General features: G+C 50.0%; 1 protein-coding gene and 1 long non-coding RNA gene across 8 annotated transcripts in view; one reads left to right on the top strand and one right to left on the bottom strand.

The window, feature by feature from the left end:
• The window catches only part of RAP1A (RAP1A, member of RAS oncogene family), a 62,654-nt gene extending 54,069 nt beyond the window's left edge, over window positions 1–8,585 (top strand). For 6 of the 7 annotated variants that reach the window (XM_019496959.2, XM_014601132.3, XM_014601130.3 and 3 more), the window contains 3 exons: window positions 996–1,139; window positions 4,900–5,014; window positions 6,600–8,585. In XM_019496959.2, coding sequence (XP_019352504.1) covers window positions 996–1,139; window positions 4,900–4,986 — 231 coding nt within the window. In that variant the 3' untranslated portion in view covers window positions 4,987–5,014; window positions 6,600–8,585. Of the gene's footprint in view, window positions 1–995; window positions 1,140–4,899; window positions 5,022–6,599 lie in introns of all 7 variants that reach the window. The other variant, XM_014601131.3, reaches the window with a different exon arrangement.
• A 9,378-nt stretch (window positions 8,586–17,963) lies between these two features.
• On the bottom strand, window positions 17,964–19,467 carry LOC109285568 (uncharacterized). Its single transcript, XR_002093348.2, has 2 exons — window positions 18,842–19,467; window positions 17,964–18,333 (listed from the first exon to the last, which is right to left on the bottom strand). It is a non-coding gene; the product is annotated as an uncharacterized LOC109285568 (long non-coding RNA).
• Window positions 19,468–22,081: the final 2,614 nt, after the last annotated feature.

The following is a 22,081-nucleotide window of genomic DNA, read 5'->3' on the forward strand; positions in this document are numbered from 1 at the left end:
CTTCCTATAAGGCTCAGCACAGCGTGCACAGTTTTTGACATGAAAACAAAACGATCTATTGTCAGCGTTGTAATTACAGAAATAAGCAGCATGTTGAGCGGCCCTGCTAATCAAGACCCTGGTGCTTCTGTTACGTGACGAGTAGTGACAGTTCATTTACTTTAATGTAGAAAATGCCAGTCGGCGATTGCTTGCGTCTGCCCGTGCTGAATTCTTTCTGTCTTGTGTATGTGAGGCCCCGTGCTTGTGAGACGATGCAGTCCTGCCTTTCCAGTGAAGACAGACAGCTCCCATGGCAGCATGATCCTTCTAGGTGGCTAAACCTAATTCCTCCCATCCCAGACATCCAGAGCAGGGCTTTCCAAAGGGTGGCCCATTTATTTCCTATGGCTTGACAGCAGCTACACAGGACAGAGCAGGTCAGGAGGGCTGACATCCCACGCGTGCCTCATGACGTGCTGCACACACTGCTGTCTCAAATAGGATCAGTTGGCAGGCAGGCTGACCTCGCACCAAGGCTTTGAAAGGCCACGCAGTAACTTTTTTTTTGACTTGTGGAGTTTTAAGTGTAGACCCCAGAAAATACGCTTAGCCTAATTTAACCGCCTCGAACGGAAACGTCGCTGTTTGTCGTCCTCACCTCAAGTAATTATCATTGAGCTTTGGGCATGCACACGTGGATTTTATTTTATTTTTTTTCTCCTTTCTCTTTTTCTGTAACCTTGAAATATAATCTACTGTGTTAGTTCAGTTGTGGCTCTGCGTGTGCGGGTTTTACATATGTACGTATACATGCAGGCGTGGGTACGCATGTATTTGTGTGCATTCATGCATAAGTTCATTTGTATGCATGTATATCCTTTTTTTATTTTACTTGAGCCTGTTTTCTGTCGAACAAAGAAAGAGGGGAGAAGAACACTTGGGGGGTAGGGAGAGAGTTCAAACAGTGTTGGCTTATGTATTTCTCATGCTCACTTTTTTTGTTATCTCCCCAGGTTCCAATGATTCTGGTTGGCAATAAATGTGACCTGGAAGATGAACGTGTAGTCGGCAAAGAACAGGGTCAAAACTTAGCAAGACAGTGGTGTAACTGTGCCTTTCTAGAATCGTCTGCAAAATCTAAAATCAACGTTAACGAGGTAACTACCCTCTGTTCTGCTGCCGGGCAGTAGTGGATTGTTTCTGTCCGTGTATGTGTTGCCTTTTCCAGGCCAGTGCAAGTACCATTTTAATGTGGTAGGAAGGCGATTTGATACCTCTTCATCCACTAGATTTCAGGTGCGTTTTGGAGCCCCAGGCTGCAAAGGTGTAAGAAGTACTGCCGGTCCCTTCAGGTCCTGAAACTGCTGTTTTCAAAGAACTCTCTGCTCCCTCCCTTAACTAGCAAGGAGGTGAGCCTTCCTGGGCTAAGTGCCTGATGCAGAGCCCTTAGCTTATCAGGCAAAATATAGACAGCAGAAGACCTCCAGGAAGCCTTCTCTACTGGGGGAATTTCAATTGGAATCAAGTTTGTTTTTTTTTCCTAAAAAGAGACTTTGTTTATTAATATAGAAGTCTTCTAAATGGTTATGCCTTCTCTTTCCCCATCACTAGTAATATTTAGCGTATGGGCTCAGTCATTTGCTTTCTCAGGTACTGCAGCATCTGCGTGCCCTGCACAGCTGACACCTCATCCCTCTAAAAGCAAGAGGTTTTTCCTCCCTTAAGCCACTGTTTGCCTGTGGCCAAGTCCCAGCAAGGATGTGTTGTCCAGGTAGGCTTTTGACAAGTTAAATTGAGAAATGCCTTTGCAAATAGGTGTGCCTTGCCCTGCCTTCTCAGATTAGCAGCTTGGACCCTCTGGTTTTGCGCAGCCTCCAGCAGGACTAAATCCTATAGCCTCACAGAAAACTCTGACTACCAGAGACCACACATGCAGCCACAGCGGCTGAAGTGCCCTTGCCCGTTGGTGCCAAGAGATAGCTGAGCCCCTTTAGGGACTTGGAAGATAAGGCGAAGCAACAGGATCTTGGACTGAGCCCAGAAGTGAATTGGCAGCTTGTGCAAAGTGCCAGCACTGAAGCTGTCAAGCTAGGAAGGGAAGGGTCCTCTAAGCTGCACAAGTTCCAGCTCCAGCGGCCCTTAAGTTCAGCCAAGATAAAGCATCTACCAGAGTCTGCCTCGGTCCCAGTAGCTCACCAAGCTGTACTCAGTCTGGAAAGAAAACTCTCCACGTTAATTTTAAACCTGTATGAAAACTCAGTTTGCAGTGAAGCTTCTGGGCCTCGACATGGCGGGATCTTTACTAGGATACAAGAACATAAGAAATGCCTCGCTGGGTCAGCCCACAGGTCCGTGTCATCCAGCGTCCTATAATTCACGCGTGCACAGAGTGGGCGATGAGGTGGTAATCGGTGAAACCAGCCTGTACGTTTCACAGCGCATTCCCTCGTCCTGTGCAGAGCGCTCGGTAAATCATGCGTTTTATGGAAAATGCATAAGACCTTCACAGACTACACACTGGAAACAAAATGCTCTTTAGCCATAAACGCCTCAGGAAGCCCCAGGATCTGTGCAGGCAGGGAGAGATTCACTAGTAGCCAATGGACATGTTTAATTGTCTTGTGACTGCTTGTCGCAATCGCTCACGAGTTACAATAGAATCAGCCCTAATGAGTGATTCATATTTCCAGGCCTTGTGCTGCATGGTCATACAGAGAACATGGGTATTGTGGGCATTCGTTTAATTACTGCAATCACAATTTTTGGCCTTTTTTGTTAATTATGAACCAATTTGCGTGCTGAGTTTTCTCGCTCCAGCCCAGCCAAATTTCTGGGCCTCTGGTTAGCTAGGATTGTCTCATTGCCATGTGCATTTGCATATGGGCCACTGCTAGAGTACTTTAGGATTTCCTTGGCCTGTAGCTACGAGGTTGCTTTTAAAAACTTGCATTATGCCAGTTTGCTTGGTGCCTGTCCTCGCGGTATCTGTCTCTGGCAGGACAGCACCAAACACGATGGTTCTTTTTTCCCTGTAATCTGGTTACAATAGACAAAAAAAGCCAGGGAAATCAAAGTAGAGGAACACTGTATTTCTAAAGCAGCCTATTGTGTTGCTTGCTTGTTTATAAGAAATCTTTAAACAGAGGAAGCGTTGGATCCTTGATTTTTCTGGCTATTGTTGGACTTTTCATTATCTAAAAACAAAACTTATAAAACCTATCACAGATACTGTAAACCTTTAGTGTTGTTCTTGGAAAAGCAGCTGCCGCACTTAGTAGCAGTTTCTTTCTTATCACATTTCTCTGACTTAGGATTTTTAGAGAGTCTCACTCTTGTATGGTGACTGTCTATGCAGCCCCTTTGTCAAATTTTCACCCTTACACAGCTCATACTAAAGATTTGGCCAAGCGATTAGTGATTTGGGGAGTTACTTACATTTTTGCCTGCTTACCTGGATGCTGTAAGGGTTGCGTGCTCACCACTTTCAGAAATGCTGGCAGTGGATATCCAGAATCATTTACAAAAGCCACCTTGCTGCTGGTTAGTGAAAACTAAATACTGTCTACCAGCAGACAAAATGCCCTTTAGCATGCTGCTCTTTTCCCTGCAGTACCTTTCTGTCTTCCTATCTTGCCCATATTCTTTAAATGCCAAACCATGTCTAGCTGCTAGGAGAAAGCTGGTGGCTTGACCTTAGTGGAGCGCAGGCTGCTGTCTTTGCCTGAAGCTGACGGTGCCAAGCAGTGGAACAAGCTCAGCAGGGAGGGAGCGAGAGAAATGTAAAGACCTTCAAACTGTTTTATTTTAAAACTTGAACACAGTGCTGCCTCTACGATCACATTCAGACCATTTTCACTTTGTTTCAGTGCTTTAGAGGAGATAACATCAGGACAGTATCCGATTTCCAGATGCTGCTGTTTATATACACAGCTATTTTTTTTTCCTTAAAGCTCCTTGGGATCAGCAGGAATTTGTGAGCCATCAGCCGCACCGGGGAAGGGAAGAAGCACACAATGAGCTGGGTGGGTTTTTCCGCGGGGATGCGGAACTCTTTGATAGTGTGACGTAGCCGGCAGTGTCCCCGCAAAGCTCGTTTTGCCATGAATAATCCAAGTCTCCTGGCAGGAAAAGGCAGTTGCGGCAACGGCATTCACAAGAGAGAAACGTGTGCAGCTTTAGACACCGAAAGTGTCATCTCCTGGATGAGTCTGGGCAGATATATTGCTGGTTTTGCTACCTGTATCAGTCGAGCCTGCGGTCTCCAGAGGGTTTGAAGAACAGGAGGCAACGTGGTGCATCTCTAGCTGTCCCAATACGTACAGCAGAATTGAACGTAGGACGTGTGGCCCTCCTGAAGGACAGACCAACAGAGACTACTTTAAAGACAAGCGTCATATTGAGGGCTAAGTGTCTCAGTGTGCTGGGCCTACTTTGGCAGGGGCGTCTGGAATAAAGCTGCCCTGAAGCCAAACTAGATTAGCCCGAGAGGCAAATGCCAAAGTGATTCCCAGGGGCGTCAGGCCAGCGCAGGGGCTTCCAGCAGGTCCAAAACAAAGGGATTATAGTCGGGATGCCCCTGTACTGAGCTGAACCAATTTGATCAGCTTGCCATTTGCATCCTGGTTTAAATAATAGCCGCTCTTCACTGCTCTGACATGGACATGGGGGGCTTGTCTTTGCCTGAGACAGGCAGAGGAGAACTAAGCTACCTTTGGTGCGTGCAAGCTGTCCTGAGGTCGCTCCATGCGCTGCTCCATAATGTGTTGTTGAGGTGCTTGCAAGGTTTGATTCTGGAAGGAGGCGTTTGGAGCCACCAGAGAGAGGTGCCAGCCTGCCAAGCAGCTGGGTTTGACCCATGCGTATTGCAGGTGTCGTGCCTTTGCCTTGCGGTGTGCTAAATGCCCTTTTCTCTTTCAGATCTTTTATGACCTGGTCAGACAGATAAACAGAAAAACACCAGTGGAAAAGAAGAAGCCTAAAAAGAAAACATGTCTGCTGCTTTAGATCCCCACTACGCAGCAGCTCTGAGCAGGTAAGAGGTGAGCACCTGACTGCCGAAAACCCAGAGCCCTTGTTTTGGCCCCTCTTCTTCTACTCTGAAATCCCGGGGCCTGCCGTGCCCCTAGTGTTGCTGCAGCTGCTACAAGATGCAAGGACAATTGCAAATCGGTGTGGGCAGGACATGGGTTTCATTGGCAAAGAAATGAAAAGCAGCCCACCAAAAAAATCCCAAGGCTGGATATGCGCTATAAATATCCTTCCTGTGTACCTTGGCATGGCAGTCGGGGAGCCGAGAGCTGCTGTAAAGTGTTTTTAGAAGCGTTTCCTCATGCTTCAGGTTTTGGATAGAAGTATCGCCTTGCCCATGTCCCCTGCTCACATCAACATACACGCCTCTGGCCCTGTCGGTCCCAAACAGCCTCGCAGTTAGTGGATCTTGCTTTTTGTGATCTGTGAAATGATGTACATTTTGCAGTCCTGCAAGTGGAAGAGGGTAGGGCTTTCCAGGAGGAGAGGCGCCTCTGCTGTTTGTCCCTCGACAGCCATGCGGCTTGGGGGCCAAGGTTTCGAAGGCAGCCTTGCTTTCTCCTCCGCCTCGCTGCAGTGTCAAACGGTGTCAAAGCATCCGGCTTTGATACAGGTCCCAGGCTGCTTGGTCTGAGAGCAGCCTCCTGACTAACTTGTTGGCTTCTCTTATTGTGGGGCTTTGACATGATTCGGTCAGTTATTTTCACGTGAGGTTCAAATGGGCTAGGCTCTGTTGGGGAAGAAGGCTTAAAAAAGAAAGGAAGAGCATTTCCCGCCCCTTTGCCTTCCTCCTGCACCTTGGGCTTGCTTGAACACGGGTTTCTTGCTGACTTTTAGCTGGGGTGCCATCTCCTGGTCTGTCAATATATCTGTCCAGCTTAAACTTCTGGCTGCCAGGCCGTAACGGCAGCCTCACTTCAGCCAGCTTATTTTCACTGGAACAAATGCAATGATAAGATGGAGCTGATATGTTTAGTAGCATAACAGATGTGTTCCACTTGTCGCTTTAGCGGAGGCTGAGTATCTGCACAACACATGCAGATAATATTGCCACTTACTGGTGAGAGAGTGCACACACAGTTTTGCTGGCAAGGTATTTTATTTACTCCTAGTTAGCATACTACTATTGCCCCTGAGTCTGATACAGATGCTCAGAGTATCAGATTTTCCATTGTGCTTTCACCCTGTCTCCTCTCATTGTGGTTTAAATAATCGGCATGTTGCAGCCTAAGGTACCAGGAGGTAACTTAACACATTGCACACAAAGGATGTTTTTCAGCAGGAGATGTGGTCGTTGTGTATGTAACACATGCACCAAACTGCTGCGGTGCTGTATTACGGACTTCCAGCAGAAGTTTGAGGCGGATATACATAAATATGCATGTAAATCAGTGCGATGAAGTGAAATAGCCCTTTTCTGGCGAAACACTGTGCCTGTTCTGCTTTCCCTTTTATGGCTGATAATCAAGAAGAATATTCAAACCTTTTATTTATCGTTTTTCATCTCTGCAGTATTTTTTATTTTTTTAAGTTTTAACTCTTTCACCTCCCCTCCCCCTTCTCTCCTTTTTTATTTTTACTTATTCTAGATTGCAGGAATGAAGAACTGTTGCCCAATTGGAAAGTGCCAGCATTCCAGACTTCAAAAAAATGACATAAATTAACGACATATCTGAAGAGGCTTCTCTTGTTTTTATATATTATGTGAAGAATTTAGATCCTATCATGGTTTGCACAAGGTCCCTGGAAAAAGAAATTGCTCTGTGTATATCTCTTGGAAAATTAAGACAATAGTATTTCTCCTTGCAATAGCAGTTAACAGATGTGAAGATAAATATAATTGACTCTAGTGTATGATTATACAAAAGAGCATGGATGCATTTCAAATGTTAGATATTGCTACTATAATTACAATTTCATATTGATCTTTTTATCATAATTCTTCCCCATCAAGCACTAAAAATGTTCAGCCATTATACCTTATATCTATAAACTTTATAGATATATATTATATGAAATTCCCCTTTGAACTCACTGCAGCAAATAACTTTTTGAGTCATTTGACTTCATTTTATATTTAAAAGTTATGGAATATCATTATTTTCATTCTGCCATTATATTCTAATTAAAATGTTTGTGCATAATGCTTTGGAAAAAATGGGTCTTTTATAGGAAAAAACTGGGATAACTGATTTCTATGGCTTTCAAAGCAAAAATATATAATATACTAAACCAACTCTAATATTGCTTCTTGTGTTTTAATGTCACAGATTAAATTACAGCTTTTATGAATAATTAAATTTTAGTACATTTTCATTTTGTTGGTGTGTTTTTTGGGTTGTGTTTTTTTTTTGTTTTGTTACAGTTTTCAGGTTTTAGTTTTTTGTCCTTTTTTTTTTTTTAAACAAGTGTTTCTGTGATTTCTTCCCTCAACTCCACAGTTATGACAACAAGCTGTCTTCTCTCTCCCCTGTCTTGGATGTATTTAATCAGACTACGCAGTAAAGTACAGCAGCCTACTTTTAAATAGTTTTGTATATTCTTTTGGATGTTTAAAGACTGTATTCTGCTGCAAGTATCCCTCTGTACAATTATTTTTATATGTAAAATTTAGTTTAATATTGTATCAAGGTCTAGCTTTTACTACGATCTTCAGTCTGACAAAGTTGTATGCTTCACTGGGGGAATGTGTGTTTTAACCTTGTTAATCTAAAGGGCAAGAGCCCAAGAATGAAGTGTTACATTCAACATCTCCAACAAAACGGTGGATTTGAGTTGTTTTTTGAGTGAATACAATTGCACAGAGGCAACCAGCTGGTTATTAGTTTTTTACACGAACCTTGCAGCCAATATAAATACGGAAGAGGCTGGTAAATTTGTCGCAATGTGTATAGGGAGCTGAATGTGTTTTATAATATCTGTTTCACAAGTTCGCAGAGTACAGGGTATGGAGAGACCCACATGTGTTTATCAGGCTGTCTCCTCATTTTTGTGTGCAAGTGGGAGCAGCAGCACAGGCTGGAGATCTGCTGGACCCGATCACCTCTTCAGACTTATACTGTTGAAATGCTGTTAGCTTTGGAGGACTGACCACCACGGCACGTGAGAGTAAGTGAGAAGAGAACCGAGTCTTCGCAGCGGGGCAATGGAGTGTTCTCGGTTGACCCCATCCATCCCGACGGCGCCTTCTGTCCAAAAGATTTTCAGTTAGGAAATGAAAACGTAGCTGTAGCCAAAAGATTGTTCCTGGCTCAGTTTTATTGGAAACCATGCATGTGGGATTTCTTTAAGCCTGTTCTCTAAAGATGTCATGCAGCTGCCGAATTGTGCAGGGATCCCGATTTTCAAGTGCAGCCTGGACTAAAAGGAATGAAAGAACTTGGACAAGAACGATGCAGAAAATGTCTGTCTGCTCATCGGTTGCTGGGAAAAACTTTAGTTGCTTAGCTGCTTCCCTTCACTAACCTAGCTATGCACTTCCTTCTCTAGGAGGACCCGAAGCATGGTCTCTGCAGGTTAGTCGATATCTTTACTAAATGTAAAGTTATTTTAGTAATAAAGTAATTTTAATGTAACTGCCGATTTATTAGATGCGTGTTCTGTGGAAATGTAATCTCCACCGTGTAATCCGCGGAGCCACTAGATGGTGCTTTAGGATAACGTGATACGGGCAATGCAGCCACATAAACGTGACGGAACGGGGAAGCAAGGTTCTTTGGGTAAATCTGATGTCTTTTATTAGACCAGCACAAATAGTAGGAAAAATTCTTCTTTGCAAGCTTCTGAGTACAAACTCGCTTTGTCAGGCTCATGCGTCCTCAGCCTGACAAATGGTATTTGTACCCGACAGTGTGCAAAGAAGAATTTTTCCAGCTATTTCAGTTGGGCTAATAAAAGAGATCAGATTTACCCAAAGAACTTTGTCTGCCTGCGTCCTTAGACCGACACGGCTACAGTCTATACCCGTGAAACAGGCAAGTAACACACAACTGATCTGTACGCTTCAGCCAGCGAAGCTGAGCGTCCCTGCTCCGTGATCATAGCATGCAACAGGTTGGGGCTGGGGGAGGTCAGCATCAGCAGGGGAGGCAGCCAAAACAAATTGGGCTGCTTCAGGAAGCAGGGTGTTCAGCGGTGGTGGGGCTTTTCCCTCCGCACGATGCTTCTTTCGGCTCATCTGTTTCCGAGCATCACCCAGCAGGCAGGGTGAAGCAAGTTCCAACAGCCAGATGGGTGGCACGTCTCTGCAAACCGATCAGTGCCAGGATGTCGTGGAGCGTTGGAGAACCACCCTGTTGATTTTGATACAAGTCAGAAAGCCAGAAAAAGCTTGCTTCACAGGAAACAATGGGAGCGATGCAGGTCAAGGAGTCTCTTACTGTCCCCTGCTGCGGTGCCGCCCTGTTAGAAACAGCGGTGTCACTTGCAGCACACAACACGTGTAATCTGGGCTCTGAAAAGTGCATTTTTTAAGGGAGAGAGTGAAAGTGGTGCAAAACAGCATAGACTGGGTGGAAGGAGAAGTAGGGATCTCCAGAGTATTCATAGCCCTTGGCACGGAGGTAAGCCAGAACAGGGAGGGGAGATGGAGCAGAATGATGGAAAGCTACGTAGAGGGAAACATGCAGCCCATGGAAAAAGGTGAGAGAGGTGCGAGATGCAAGGTCCCAGAATCGGAGGGATATGCTGGGGGTGATGTGTGAATAAAACAGCCAGCTTTTGGGACACCAAATCCCAGACCGAGTCCCTGGCACGCTGCAAACAGCCGTCAGAAGTGGAAACATTGACAAGCGTTTGCCTGGTTTTTGGTGGCCAGCAAGACGGTGACACTGAGAGCAGCCAGCCAGTTTCAGGGTCAGCGTAGTTGTGTGGTTTGCAAACAGATTCTGATCAGGAGATTTCCTGGGGCCAATTCAGGGCCAGTTTTTCAAATCTGCGTTGAAAGCCCTGTAGTAGGGTATTTGGGAGAGCCCTGAATACAGCCCCAGCATTCAGGCCGGGGGTGGGCAGTCTCTTCACCATGCCCCTGTCTCAAGTGGGCAATGCATGTTAGAGGAAAGGTGCAAGGACTCCCGGGATGGAGAAGTAGCACATAAAGTGTGGGACCCTGTGCAAGTGAAAGCCTGAGAGTCTGCAGGTGTACCGGGAGATGATCCCTAGTTGGTGCTCACTAGGACTTCGTAGCTGGAGAGATCATCTTAAAACCGGAGCGTAAAACATACTGGTCTCGTTATGCAGGATCTCATTTCAGAAGAGAGAGGAGCTGAATGTTTAGCTTGGGATCCTTTGGGTTGTAAAACAAGTAGCCAGCTTTCCCACCCGAGAGTTGTAGAAGGGGGCACTATGTTGTGTTGTTTCTCATTTTACCGCTAGGTGATGCTTTGTGAAAAGAGACTTGCAGCATATGACCCGAGAAATCTAGTGGAGAAGGGTTTTTTATGTACTGTTTCCCTAATTTCAGACCGTGCCTCTAGATCCTGTGGTCAGATGGCGGATGAGGTGAAGCTGAACAACATGGTGTGGATCCCGGCGCAGGATCCTTTGGGGCAGCACCCCTTTATTCGTGGCTGGGGCTGCTCCCATGCCATGCTGATGTGCTTGCTTTGTATCATACACAAAGAGCTAGTTTTCTTGTGCGGGGGGGGGTCACATATCTCTAATGGATTTTAATACAAAAGCCCAAATTTTACCCTTAGTTACATGTCAGCTCGACTTCTGCAGGTGATGCCTAATCTAGAATATATCCTGCAGCACATGATTTAATGTTTCATTAGTTTAAAAAAGAGTTTGCCCAAGAATGTTCTGCATAAAGGTTAAAGGGCAGATCTTCCCTGAGCACTAAGTAATGTGTTCCTGGTCCTGACTGGCATCCAGTCAAAGAAAGTAGCGTTGAGCCAGCAGGGAAAGAGCACATTTAACATTTCAGTCGAGTTGCAAAGGCCCCAAAGTCATCCAGCATGTAATATCACTGACTTGAGTTGAGTTCCTCTGCATGAATTTGGCCTGTGTTGTGTTGGCACCTGTACAAACACGCTTCTGCAGAGCAGAAATCATCTGCTTGCCTTTAGCAATTTGATTTCTGAAGGCCACGTCTTTTACGTGGTCTTTGAGGTGCATATTCCCATCTGATTTGGTTTGACCAGCGAGCAAAGGTACTGCTGGCACTCAGCGTCTTACTAAAGCGAGTCGTATGTGAGGGTGGGTGCTGACTTCTCGTGAAACGTGGTGTCTGAGAGGGGAAATGGCGCGTGACTCTGGCTTCGAGAACAAACGGCAAATGCAGTGTACGGCTGGCCTGTCCCACTAACTGACGTGCAAAACTCTTCTGGGCTGGGATTTACAAATACACCCTGCACATCCTCTCCTTTCTTCTGAATTCTTACGACAGCGCTGGAGGAACGTCACTAAAACGAAGCTCTGATTCTGACTTTCAGCCCGTCTGGCCCCAGCAAGGTCAAGAGGCAGGTGTTTTGCTAAGGTAAGAAGATGCAGAAGTGCAAGTGGGCCGCTGACTTTCTCAGGCTGAGGCCTTGTTTGCACTGGAAAGTTTTATGGGCGTTGCTTCATCAGTTAGGAGTTTGGGACCCCCTACCCCAACTGCAGTGTAGAGACAGTTATGCTAGCAAAAAAAACCCAAGTTTCCCCATTTGGGGAGGTAATTTCAGCTCCAACCGCACCAGAGTTTTGCTGGGGAGCTGTATTTATGCTACGGGGCTTCGCAGCATATCACCAAAGCTGTAACTCCATTGCCAAAAGCCGTCTGAGGTGTGGACAAGGCTCGAGTCACAGTGAATTGTCCAAAAAACCCCACTCTGTGTCAATCGAGAACAGACTGCATCTTCTTTTTAAAAAGGGTCTGTATTGAAGCATCTTGTATGTCGCTGGCCACGCAGGGAGGGGGCGCTTTGTCTGTAGAAGAAAAATCACGTTTGCAATGACAACAGCCCATTAATTTCCTTCTTTAATAAATAATTTATGTCGTGCAAGGTCCCCTCATTATCGCCGAAGGATTGTGCACGGAAGCGCGAACCCGAAGGAAGCGCCAGAAGAAAAGCTGTGAAATGCAGCCTCCCGTTGTATCAGCCGGCCCCTCGCACGCGGCCCCGTGTACCTTCCTCTGCAGAAGGGAGCTATTAAAGCTCAAGCAGTAAAATCCTCCCAGTTAAATAACACACACAATCCTTTTCCCCTCTCTCTCTGTTTTATAGCGCGCTCCAATTCAGCAAGCCCATAACATTTAATTTTTACAAGGCTACTGGTGACTGCTTCGTTTCAGCCCCCTTGTCTGGGTGTGTGGCAGTGTTCCCACTGGGATCGTAATTCAGGACCCCCCTGCAAGGGCAGACAAGGGCAGACAGCTTCCCTGTTGCCCCTTGTCAGGGGAAGCATTGTCATGCTAATTCCACCCAAAGCTAAATGGTTTTAAGTGACGATTTTATTCTGTGATTGAGCTATTAATGGGCACTCTGCATGACTGCAAACTTTAATGAGAAGGCAGGTGTTGGTGATAGTTGCAGGGGTATGAATAGAAAGAGCCCGTTGCTGTGAACGGAGGCGGCCCTGGGGGTTCAGCTCATATTCCTGCCCTTGGGAAAGGAAGGCACGGTGGTAGATTTTCTATGAGAGGAGCTAGCAAGGGAGGAGATTGAACAGGTGCTGTCCAGTCAGTAATAGTAGGTGCAAAGAATGCACGGCTACACCAATGCTGCACAAGCAACCCGTGGGACTCATTGCTGCAGGATCTAAGTGGGGTTCGTTGAAACCCCGTGGGTTACCTTACGGCTAAGGAGAATGCAAAGTTATAGTAAATAGCACCACATGTGTCCTGGTCTTGAGGCACGAGTGAGCCCTTGGCCTGCCGGGATGAAAGGACACTCTCCAAGGGAGGCAAAGTGTCCCCCATCTGCCTCCTGCAGGGTTTCTCAGGCCTTCCTCTGCAGCAGCTGGTCAAGATGGGATGCCCAGCTGGGTGGACTGTGGGTCTGAGCTGCACAAGCCAGCGCCCAGGAGGGGTGGCCACACACCAGTGGGGCTGATTGGGAATGGGCAGCTATGGGTATATGGTGAGCTGGGGAAAAATATTTGTGCTTGGCAAAAGAAAAGCAACTGAGAGTGGAAAACTCCTCACAGCTCCAGTTGGTTCCCCTCCCCGCAGCTTACTGCTACCAGGAGCAAAGAAATGAAGAGACCTGATTTATTTATTTATTTATTTATTTATTTATTTTGGTCTTTTTTTGTCCAAAATCAGTAAGTTTCTAGAGAGGCCTTTCCCCGGGCAGCGCAGACGCTGCGGATGTAAACCGAAGCCGGGGAGCGCGCAGGCAGCGCTCCCTCATTTACTGCCGAGAAGGTTTTTTCCCCTCTGAGGTTGAGCCTAGATTTTTTTTTCCCCCCATCTAATTTTTTCTCGTTTCTCCTCCTCTTACCCCCTCTCCAGGTGCCCTCTGTGGTGCATGGATCTGAAGTGTTGCTTTGATCAGCTCGTCTTTATCTGGCTAGTAAAGTCTTCCTCGCCCTAAGAACTGCACTAGGAGGCCGGCTACCATGGGAGCTGCTGGAGTCCTTTGCAGAGGTCTCATCCCATCACTGGTGATGAGCAGGGATTATGGTTCAGGGAGCTGGTGCAACCCTCCTCCATCCTTGTCTGAGGTTCTGGACGGCAAGGGTTTGGTCCCCTGGGATGGGACTTGCTCTGCGTGCCGCTGCTGCCGGCTGTGCTCTGCAGCCAGGTGTGAGGACAGGCTGGTGACTTCAGGTAGTGGAGACACCTGCCTCTGAGGGCTCGTTCGGGCTGTGTTTTGACGGTCCTACACTGTCCTGAATAGGAAGCCCAGCCCTGCCTGGTTAACTGGGAAATGGGTTAGTCTCTGCACCATGCGCTGAGAGGCTTCGAGAGAGCTCTGCTGGCTCCAGGGCACGGTGGCACAGAGACCTCCATTGGTTTGGTATTTGTCCAGCCTGTGGGCCTGCCTCCAGCCTCTGGCCGTGCAGAACTATCTGTTTCTAAAGGTAGGAGGGGGAACCGGTGTGAAAACGGCTTTCCCCTCCTGTAGGAAGAGCCCGGAGCTGGCTGCTGGCAGCAGTCATGGCTGCATTATTCCTTGAATAATAGCCTTGAACAGACGCCCATTGCAGAGACCTGAGCTTTCACGTTCGATGCCACGTACCCAGCCTGCCTCTGCGATCGTGGTGCCCGGAGCTGAGCCAGGGCAGGGCTCCTGCTCCCACCACCACCCCCTGGTAAGAGCCACCTGTGTTGAGGAGCCCAGGACCCATCGCTAGAGCACGGGACAAGTCCCCGCTGTCTGGGACGAACCCCTTCCTACAGCAAACGCTGTCTCATGCTGCTGCCTGCATCGGTCTCCTCTGAGCCAAATGCCTCCTGGCTTGTGATTGTGCTGAAGCAGTGACTAAGGGCAGCAGAGGGATTTCCAGCCTGGGTCCATCGGGGCGCAGTCTTGCTGACTCGAAGTGGCCCCTGCCAGGCATTCGGGGCAAGGCCCAGGGAACCCAGCACCTACACAGGGTTACATGGCCCGGTTGCAGAGGCAGAGAGAAGAGACAGTGCTGTCAGCTGAGATTTGGAGGGGGGAAGCAATGAGGCGGAGAGGCACGAGGAGACAGCGCTGGAGATGAAAGCAGCAAGGGAAAAGGCTGTTGCCCTGAAGGCAGCGGCATGGGAAAGGCCAGCGCTCGTGGAGGAGAGGGAGCAGAGAGCGGAGCAGCCCAGACTTCCTATTCCCTCGTGCTGGGGGTGAAAGGGCCCTGCTTGAAACGGGACTGGGGTCACCCCCTTGTCTGGGTTTCTGTACCATCACGATCCCAGCCCAGGGTTTGGCCTGGAGCTAGCTCTGCAAAAGCTTGTGGAGCAAGAAGGGCTGCATGTGGGTCCAGTCCTGCCTGTCTGGACCGGACCAGTGTTACCACCTCCGAGGCAGCTTCATTATCAGCCCTGCCCTGCAGCCGGCCCCGGGAGCTGATTGCTCGTTATCTCTGATCGCTTGAGCATTACAAACACCGAGGCTGGATCCGACTAACTGGATTGCACAGGCTTTGACCTGAAATGCAGCTCGGAGCCAGGCGTGCGAGGAGGCCTCGTTAGGATAAATGTGCAGAGGAGACCGGGGCAGGGCTGATGGGGGGAAAAGCAGCTAATTGCGTGCCTTGTCCCCACGGAGCGCGAGTCGAAGGCTGACCCTCCCCGCTTTACAGGAGAGACGCGGCCTCTGGGACGAGCTGGAGGAAAGTCTCCTGGTGCCGTTGCTGCAGCGGCTCTTACCCCAGGGCCTGCTGGAAAGAGCCTGACATCTCACTGTGGGGCTGGTGTCAGCATCCACCACGACGCCAACCCCCAAGCAGCATGCCCTGCCCTAGCGCCGGGTCAAGGCCTGCTCCAGCAAACAGGGCTCCTCTCCAGCCAGAAACACAGGGGACAGGGTGAGGGATGGAGTCATCGGGCAGCCATCCCCGTGCCCGCAGGAGCTGCGATTCGGCACCGATGGCTACCAAATATGAGCCTTTTGATCTGGGAGAATCCTGTCCACCGTCACTACAATGACCCTGCCCCGCAAGCCGGCCACGGATGTCCTTTCCCACCAAAGGGGATGCACATCCTGCTGCATAGGAGGAGCCACGATCCCACCATGCTCAGCAGCGTTGCAAGGCACCATGCAGGAGTCGTTGCAGTGCTTGCGATGCCACCCCAGCGAAGGGCTGATGGGAGTGGGGTGAAGCTGTTCCCAGATACGGCTGGGCATCAAGGGCTTGTTCCTCTGCTGTTGGGTGACCCATTCTCCCAAGGGTGTAATGACCCTGGGGGCCCTGCCCCCACCCCGTCGCTCTGCCTACCTTGCAGGACCCTTCATGCAGCACTTCCTGAGCACCCCACGCGCTCCCTGCTCCCTGCATTGGGCTCCGGGGAAAATAGCTGGGGTTTTCCCACGCCTGGAATTGAATGCAAGGACTGCTCCCTCTCAGCTAGGTCTTAAAATAGGCTGGCTCTGCCCAGGCATCTGCTCCCCCATCCTGTTCACGGGATGCTGCAGCCGGAGGCACGCATGGGGTCAGGCGGGTGCCGGGGGCTTGCGGCTGCAGGGCCCTGCCCGGCTGCCCTTGCTGGGGGGAGAGCCAGTTCTTTGCAGCTCTGCCAAGGCTAACACGTGTCAGGATGTGCATCAGGAAGTTAAAGTGCTGGCAGCCTGTTCCCCTAAGGCCAGGTCGAGCCCCATCGGGTCGGTGCCTTGAAGCCAGGGCCAGAGCAATGCAAATCCACTCCCCCCCCATGCAGAGCTGCTGCAGCCCCCAGCTGTGAGCTAGGTCCCCTCGCACTCGGGGCTGCACAGGCAAGCCAGGACCGACACGTGGAGAGGGGCAACGGCTGTTCACAGAGCGTGGGGCAGGGGAGGACCAGGTCACCGGTGCCTCCAGGGATCCTGAGACGACTGCTCTCCTTCAGACAAACCGTGACACATCCCGAATGGCCAAGGGCCGGCCCTGCCTCCCCTCACAGCAGTCAGCTCCAAGTCACCAGCCCCTGCCTTGCGTCACGGGGGCGGAGGCTGATAATGCCCCCATTGTGCTCAGGGTGGAGGAAGCGGAGCTGGGCGGCAGCATCCCCCAGCCTCATTTCCCCCCGGCTCTGGCCGGGGTCCATCCGTTGTCTCCCCCACAAGGGAAGCTCTCAGGCCGAGAGAAGAGCCCCCCGCCAGACGCTTTCCACAGCCGCAGCTGAGCTGGAGACCACAAAGAGGAGCTTCAGGGGCTGAGCGTGCAGCTCTGTGCCCCGAACACAGCCCCCATCACCCGGCAGCTTGCGTCAGCCCCTCCGCCGCGCCCGGCTTGTGCCGACGCCACCTCGGCTCCGCAACGCGGGGAGGCCGCGTGATGAGCATCGGGCTCAGCTCGCTCGCACGTGGTGCGGGATGGCAGCGAGGGCATCTCAAGTTCCCAGTGAGGCTGTTTCCATCATGTGGCCTCCCATTTCCCCCCCAGAAATAAAGCACAGCTTGTTGATGGGCACATAGACATGAAACTTGTAGCTAATTAACCCAAGCCAAGACCAATTATCCAGAGCCTCTTGGTTTCTGAGTGCATCACAGCTCCAGGCCAATGTGCTCAGCCTTCTCCTGGCTTGTCTTAACTTCCCCGAGTGACCCACTTTGAGAGGGACGCAGGGAAGGGGCTCACGTGTGCTGCTGCTTGCTCAGCTCTCGAAGCAGGCAGGGCCAAGAGGTTGTGCCAACACGACTTGGGGTCTAAGGAAAGCAGGAGTTGCCTCGTTGGAGCTAGAAGCCCTATTAAACGAGACAGCACGGCAGCCTCATCTTTGCAAATAAATGATGTTGGATGCACAGGTCTTTACGAGCGGTTTGATGCAGCGGCTGCTTTCAGAGGCACGCTGTGATCAGGCACGTATAGGGCAAAGGCTGGCTTTTGGCAAAGCTGCGGCTGGGCCAGGGTTGTTCTGTATTTCTGGGTGTAAGCCAGGTAGCAGCATCTTCTAGTCAGGCATCAAACGAAGGCCTTTGAAGGGCTGAAAACAAGTACAGCCCTCCCCGCACAGCACATCCTGCACTCTAATGCACCATCCGCGTGCCAGCGTCGTGTGATGGGAAAGCACCAGAGCACTGCCTAAACACCCCTTCCCGCTAGGTCCTCGTAGCCTCCCATAAACCAGCGGTTTTCAACCAAGGGATTAGCACAGTTAAGTGTGCAAGCACCTACACAGGATTCACCCCCCCAGAGACTTCCAGCAAGAGCACACCGTCTCAAAACCAGTGCAATCTGTCACAGGCTTTGCTCTCTGCAACAGCAGGATTGCTCTACTCTTTTTTCCATTGTCAGAAAAGGAGCGAAAGCATTTTCTGAGGGGTGCCTGGAGCCTTAACAACCGCTGTAAACCTTGCAATAAGCCCAGTCTGCATAAATCTGGGTAGTAATAACAGGCAGAATACCAATTTCCTGTGTGACTTTAATGCAAGGAGATATTTATTCATCCTCTCTGTATATCACCCGCTTTAATGGGCCAAAGAATAACGAATGCTTCAGTTGGCCTCAGTGGAGAGTCTCCAAACTGGAATATATCGACTCAGCTCTGACACAAATCCATTAGGCCCTGATGTACAGCACAAATAAATAAGCATGCCAGCTTCCCGCTCCACGCACTAGCTTTGTAGCTCTGATTTACAGGCCTTTCTTCTCCAATAGTTTTCCTCCATGCCTAAAATCTTCTGTCAAGCCCTCTGTTGACCGGAAGACCACACAGACGGTCACGTGGCGGGATGGCCCTTCAAGGCTCGGAGGCAGAGCCCTGGCACCTGCTGCCTGTTATATAGAAAGAGAAAATTAACTGGCAGTCCTTTTGTCCTGCAATTACCCCAGTCCCATAGAGGTAGCTGGAAGTCCACGACAAGGGCTGTAGTGGACCACACCGTCTCTATCATTAATGGAGTTGGTTTTCAGAGAGACCCTTGGATGCTGCTTGAAATCTGGACACTGATAGTTGTTCCAAAAGTTTCCCCCATTCAAGATAAATGCAGTGATTTGCTTTCTGGGATGCTTCCCGCCCCCCCAAACTGAGGTGACAAAGGGATCCACCCTGCTCCTGTAGGTAGCTGCTTCACATGTTAAATTTTCTACTCATTGCACTGCTAGGGTCTGCAGCACGGTGCGAGACGTTGAGTGGTGTCACCTAGATTTGGCTTCCACTGGAGCAAAGGGAGTTGTGAAGGAGGGTCCATGTACAACACCCACAGAGCCCTCGCGGATGAAGGACAAAGAGGAGCAATGAGCTGGGAAAAGGAGAAGAGAGAAGGAAAAAGGCCAGACTCACCTAGCAGTTCCTGTTGGGAGGCTTTAAGATTGCAACACTGCACCCGCCAATGAAGGGCCAAACATCATCGCTGCAGTCTACAGCAGAATCTGGGGTGCAAGTCCCCCCCCCGTGGGCACCCACTGCTTCCCAGCCAGTGCACTGCCTCGAAGGATCTCACCCATTGCTCCTAGGCTCTGGATCAGGCGGGGGGTCTCTTCTGTGCAAGCTTTCTCCTATCCCACTTCTCCAGACTGACCCCTTACCCACCCACCAGTACGACAGGGCATTGGGCAGGTGAAGCAAGCCCCTAAACAGGAGACAAGTCCCCTCTGTTCTCAGCTCAGGGCAGCGTCTGGGCTGTAGAAACCACCTGGTCCCTTCCAACCAAAAGTCTTAGCTTCAGGGGGGAGAGCCTGTCTGAGCAAGGCAGGAGCAGTTCCCAGCTCCATCTCAGCTGGTTTGCTTCTGTTCAACCTATCTGTAACCTAAAGTCCTTCAGTAATGGAAAAACGTGCTGCAGCTGAGCCTCTGCCTGAGCTCTGCAAGCAGCCAGATACCTGTTGATGTCCCCTGATTGAGGGGTAAGCAGTAAGCCTTTCCTCACCAGTGCTTAGTGCAAGTGGCTTGCAAAAGCACCAGAGGGAACTGGAATACCAAGGTAACCAAATATATATATTTCCTGATGTAATGAAAGAAATTTGATGTGTCTGGGCAGTGGAAATCAAAGAGGGGAAGGCTACCACGTATACAGAAACCATATAGGATACCTGCAGCATGGCTGTGGCAGAGATGGGGCACTGCGGCAGCATTTGGGGAACAGAGGTTGCTCTGAGCAAGAGCCCCTTACTCAGAGCATCCAACCCAGCAAGGGCTCCGGGTGCAATCCTGCAATGATTTATGCCTGTGTGCGACTCCCTGCACCCGGTAGAGAGGAGTCGGTAGGTGTTGATGGAATTGCTAACCGGGCCTAAAGATAACAGGGTCTTGGCCTGGTGCATAGATGGTGCACAGTCCTTGCTTAAACAGGCAACACAATCCCAGTGTCTTAGATTTGCTGTTTGGTCCCAAACAACACTTGGGATCCTCCCCCTTGGAAAGCAGGGAAAAAGTGATTCAAGACCCAGCAGGACTTAGGATGTGCTGAAGTTTCCAGCCTGGGGCTAGAGATGATTGAATAAATGTGAGGCAATAACAGGGGCGTGGAGGGGTGAGTCAGAGCAGCAGGAGATGGTGGGAAGTTGAGAAAAGGCCCCTGGGTCCTGTCTGGTTTATCTGATGATTTGCTGCACGAGCATAGGCAAGGAGCGCTGGTCAAAACTTTCCAAAGCAGCCTCTGATTTGGGGTGTTTTAGTCTTGGGTGCCTGACAGGAAGAGCTTTGGGTTTGGGGCTGGGCTGGGTTGCTGAGGGGTGCTTTGATTTTTGTACCAAATCTGAGCTCAGTCGCTTTGTACCTCAGTTTTCCAAGCTGTGAAATGTGGAAGTGGTTTCTCCAGCTTTGGCAGGGCCCATTCATGAAAGCAGGCTTAACTTTAGCATGTTAGTTCCCTTCGTGCAGCGGAGGCTAGTGTGGGGAAAGGAGGAAAACCAGGTGTTGTTAGAAAGTATTTATTACTGATTCTGCAACAGACTCCAGCAAAGGCAGGGCTTGTGCCGTCAGACTGCAGATAAGACCTTGCCAAGCAGGAGAGCAGCATATTTTATGGGAGAAGAGTTTTCAAGCCTCTGTATTGCAAAGCCAATATTTTAACCAGCAAAAGAGCACAATGAAGTGTTGGGATATCGCAGGACGAGTCTGTGGCCCGGTCTCATGCCAGACTATATCCGGGAGAATAAACAGATTGCTTTGCCTGAGAGCACAGACTGCACGAGGCGAGGCATAGCCAACAATTTATAATGCGGTGATAGCCCTAAGTGATTGCAAGTCTGATGATCGACACGAGGAGCCAGGGTTTCCAGGGCTCTGAACTCACAGCCGGGGCTTGCAAGGTCCCACGAGGGGTGGGTGGCTTGTGTGAAGGCTTGGGCCCCATAGGTGCTGAGCAGATTATAGTTGTATTGGTCTAGAGGAAAAAGCAATCGGGACACACAGTAGAGGTGATATCTTTTATTAGACCACCCTGACTTTTGGGGGAAAGAAAATCTTTCATCGCAAGCTTTCAGGCACAAACGCCCTTCATTAGGCATCGGGGAAAAGACTGTAAAAGTTCTCCTGGGTAGACATGAAAGTTCACATTTTTTTAGCAAAGAGCTGGTTTGAGAATCGTGTCACCAGGGAGGTCTTGAAAACCAGCCCCAGGTCTTCAGGAAACGTGGTCCTGTGGTCGTTTGGGTGATGGCGCGATGGGGATGGGGGTGAGGGCCCGTCGCCAGCATTTCCTGCAGCCCATGCCAGCTCACCTCCTCCTTCCCGGGCTGCTTTTCCTTTGCTGGTGGATAACTGAGTAGTGGCATGAAAGCAGCTGGAGGGGCAGATGCCTGCAGCTCTTTCACTGGCCTCCTGCACGCTGGGTACCCAGAGCCATCCTGCCTCTGCCTCCGTTGCTATCTTGAGCTGTGAACTATCGTTAAGCTTCAAGGCTGGCCGAGGGGCAGGAGTCGGTGCCCTTGCGTGTACGCGAGCCTCATGAAAGCCATTGCCAGCCCGTGGCAGCGTGGTGGTCTATACGCAATGATCTCCCCATTGTCACTACTGCCCTTCTCGGTCCCCTAGTCTGGCAGCCTCAGCTAATTGACCCAGGGTTAGCTCACAGGGACTAACGAAGGTGTGCTGGTTAGTGATAGGGTGGGCCAGGCGTGTGTGCAGCTGCTCCTGCCGCCTGGAGATAAGCAGTCCCTGGGGTTGCCTACCCAGCCGTGTGCCTGGCACCGGGCAGGCTTCACAGCCTGCTGGGTGCCTGATGTGACGTGCACGGAGCAGGGATGCATTGCACGTTGAAGGGAAAAGCAAGGCTGCCTGGCTTGGATCAGCGGGAGAAGTCGCTTGATGCTATCCCTGCACATCCAGGGATGTGTCCGCCCTGTGTCGAGTCAGCAGGGCTCAAAGGACCTAGTGCTGGAAGGTGCTTGAGCAAATTGGAGGAACCCTCTCGGGGCTTTGGGTTTATTGCAAAACATAACGAGGGAGTTGCTCCGTCCTGTGGCGGCCCGGTCTCTGCAAAGGGAGCACAAGGCGGTGGGGAGATCTCCTGGCGAGACCTGATTTGTGTTCTCTCTCTCTCTCTCATTTTAATCTGTGAAGACCTGGGACCCTTCTTAA

The sequence above is a fragment of the Alligator mississippiensis genome, chromosome 14 (genome assembly GCF_030867095.1).
Source record: "Alligator mississippiensis isolate rAllMis1 chromosome 14, rAllMis1, whole genome shotgun sequence".
Classification (NCBI taxonomy): domain Eukaryota; kingdom Metazoa; phylum Chordata; order Crocodylia; family Alligatoridae; genus Alligator; species Alligator mississippiensis.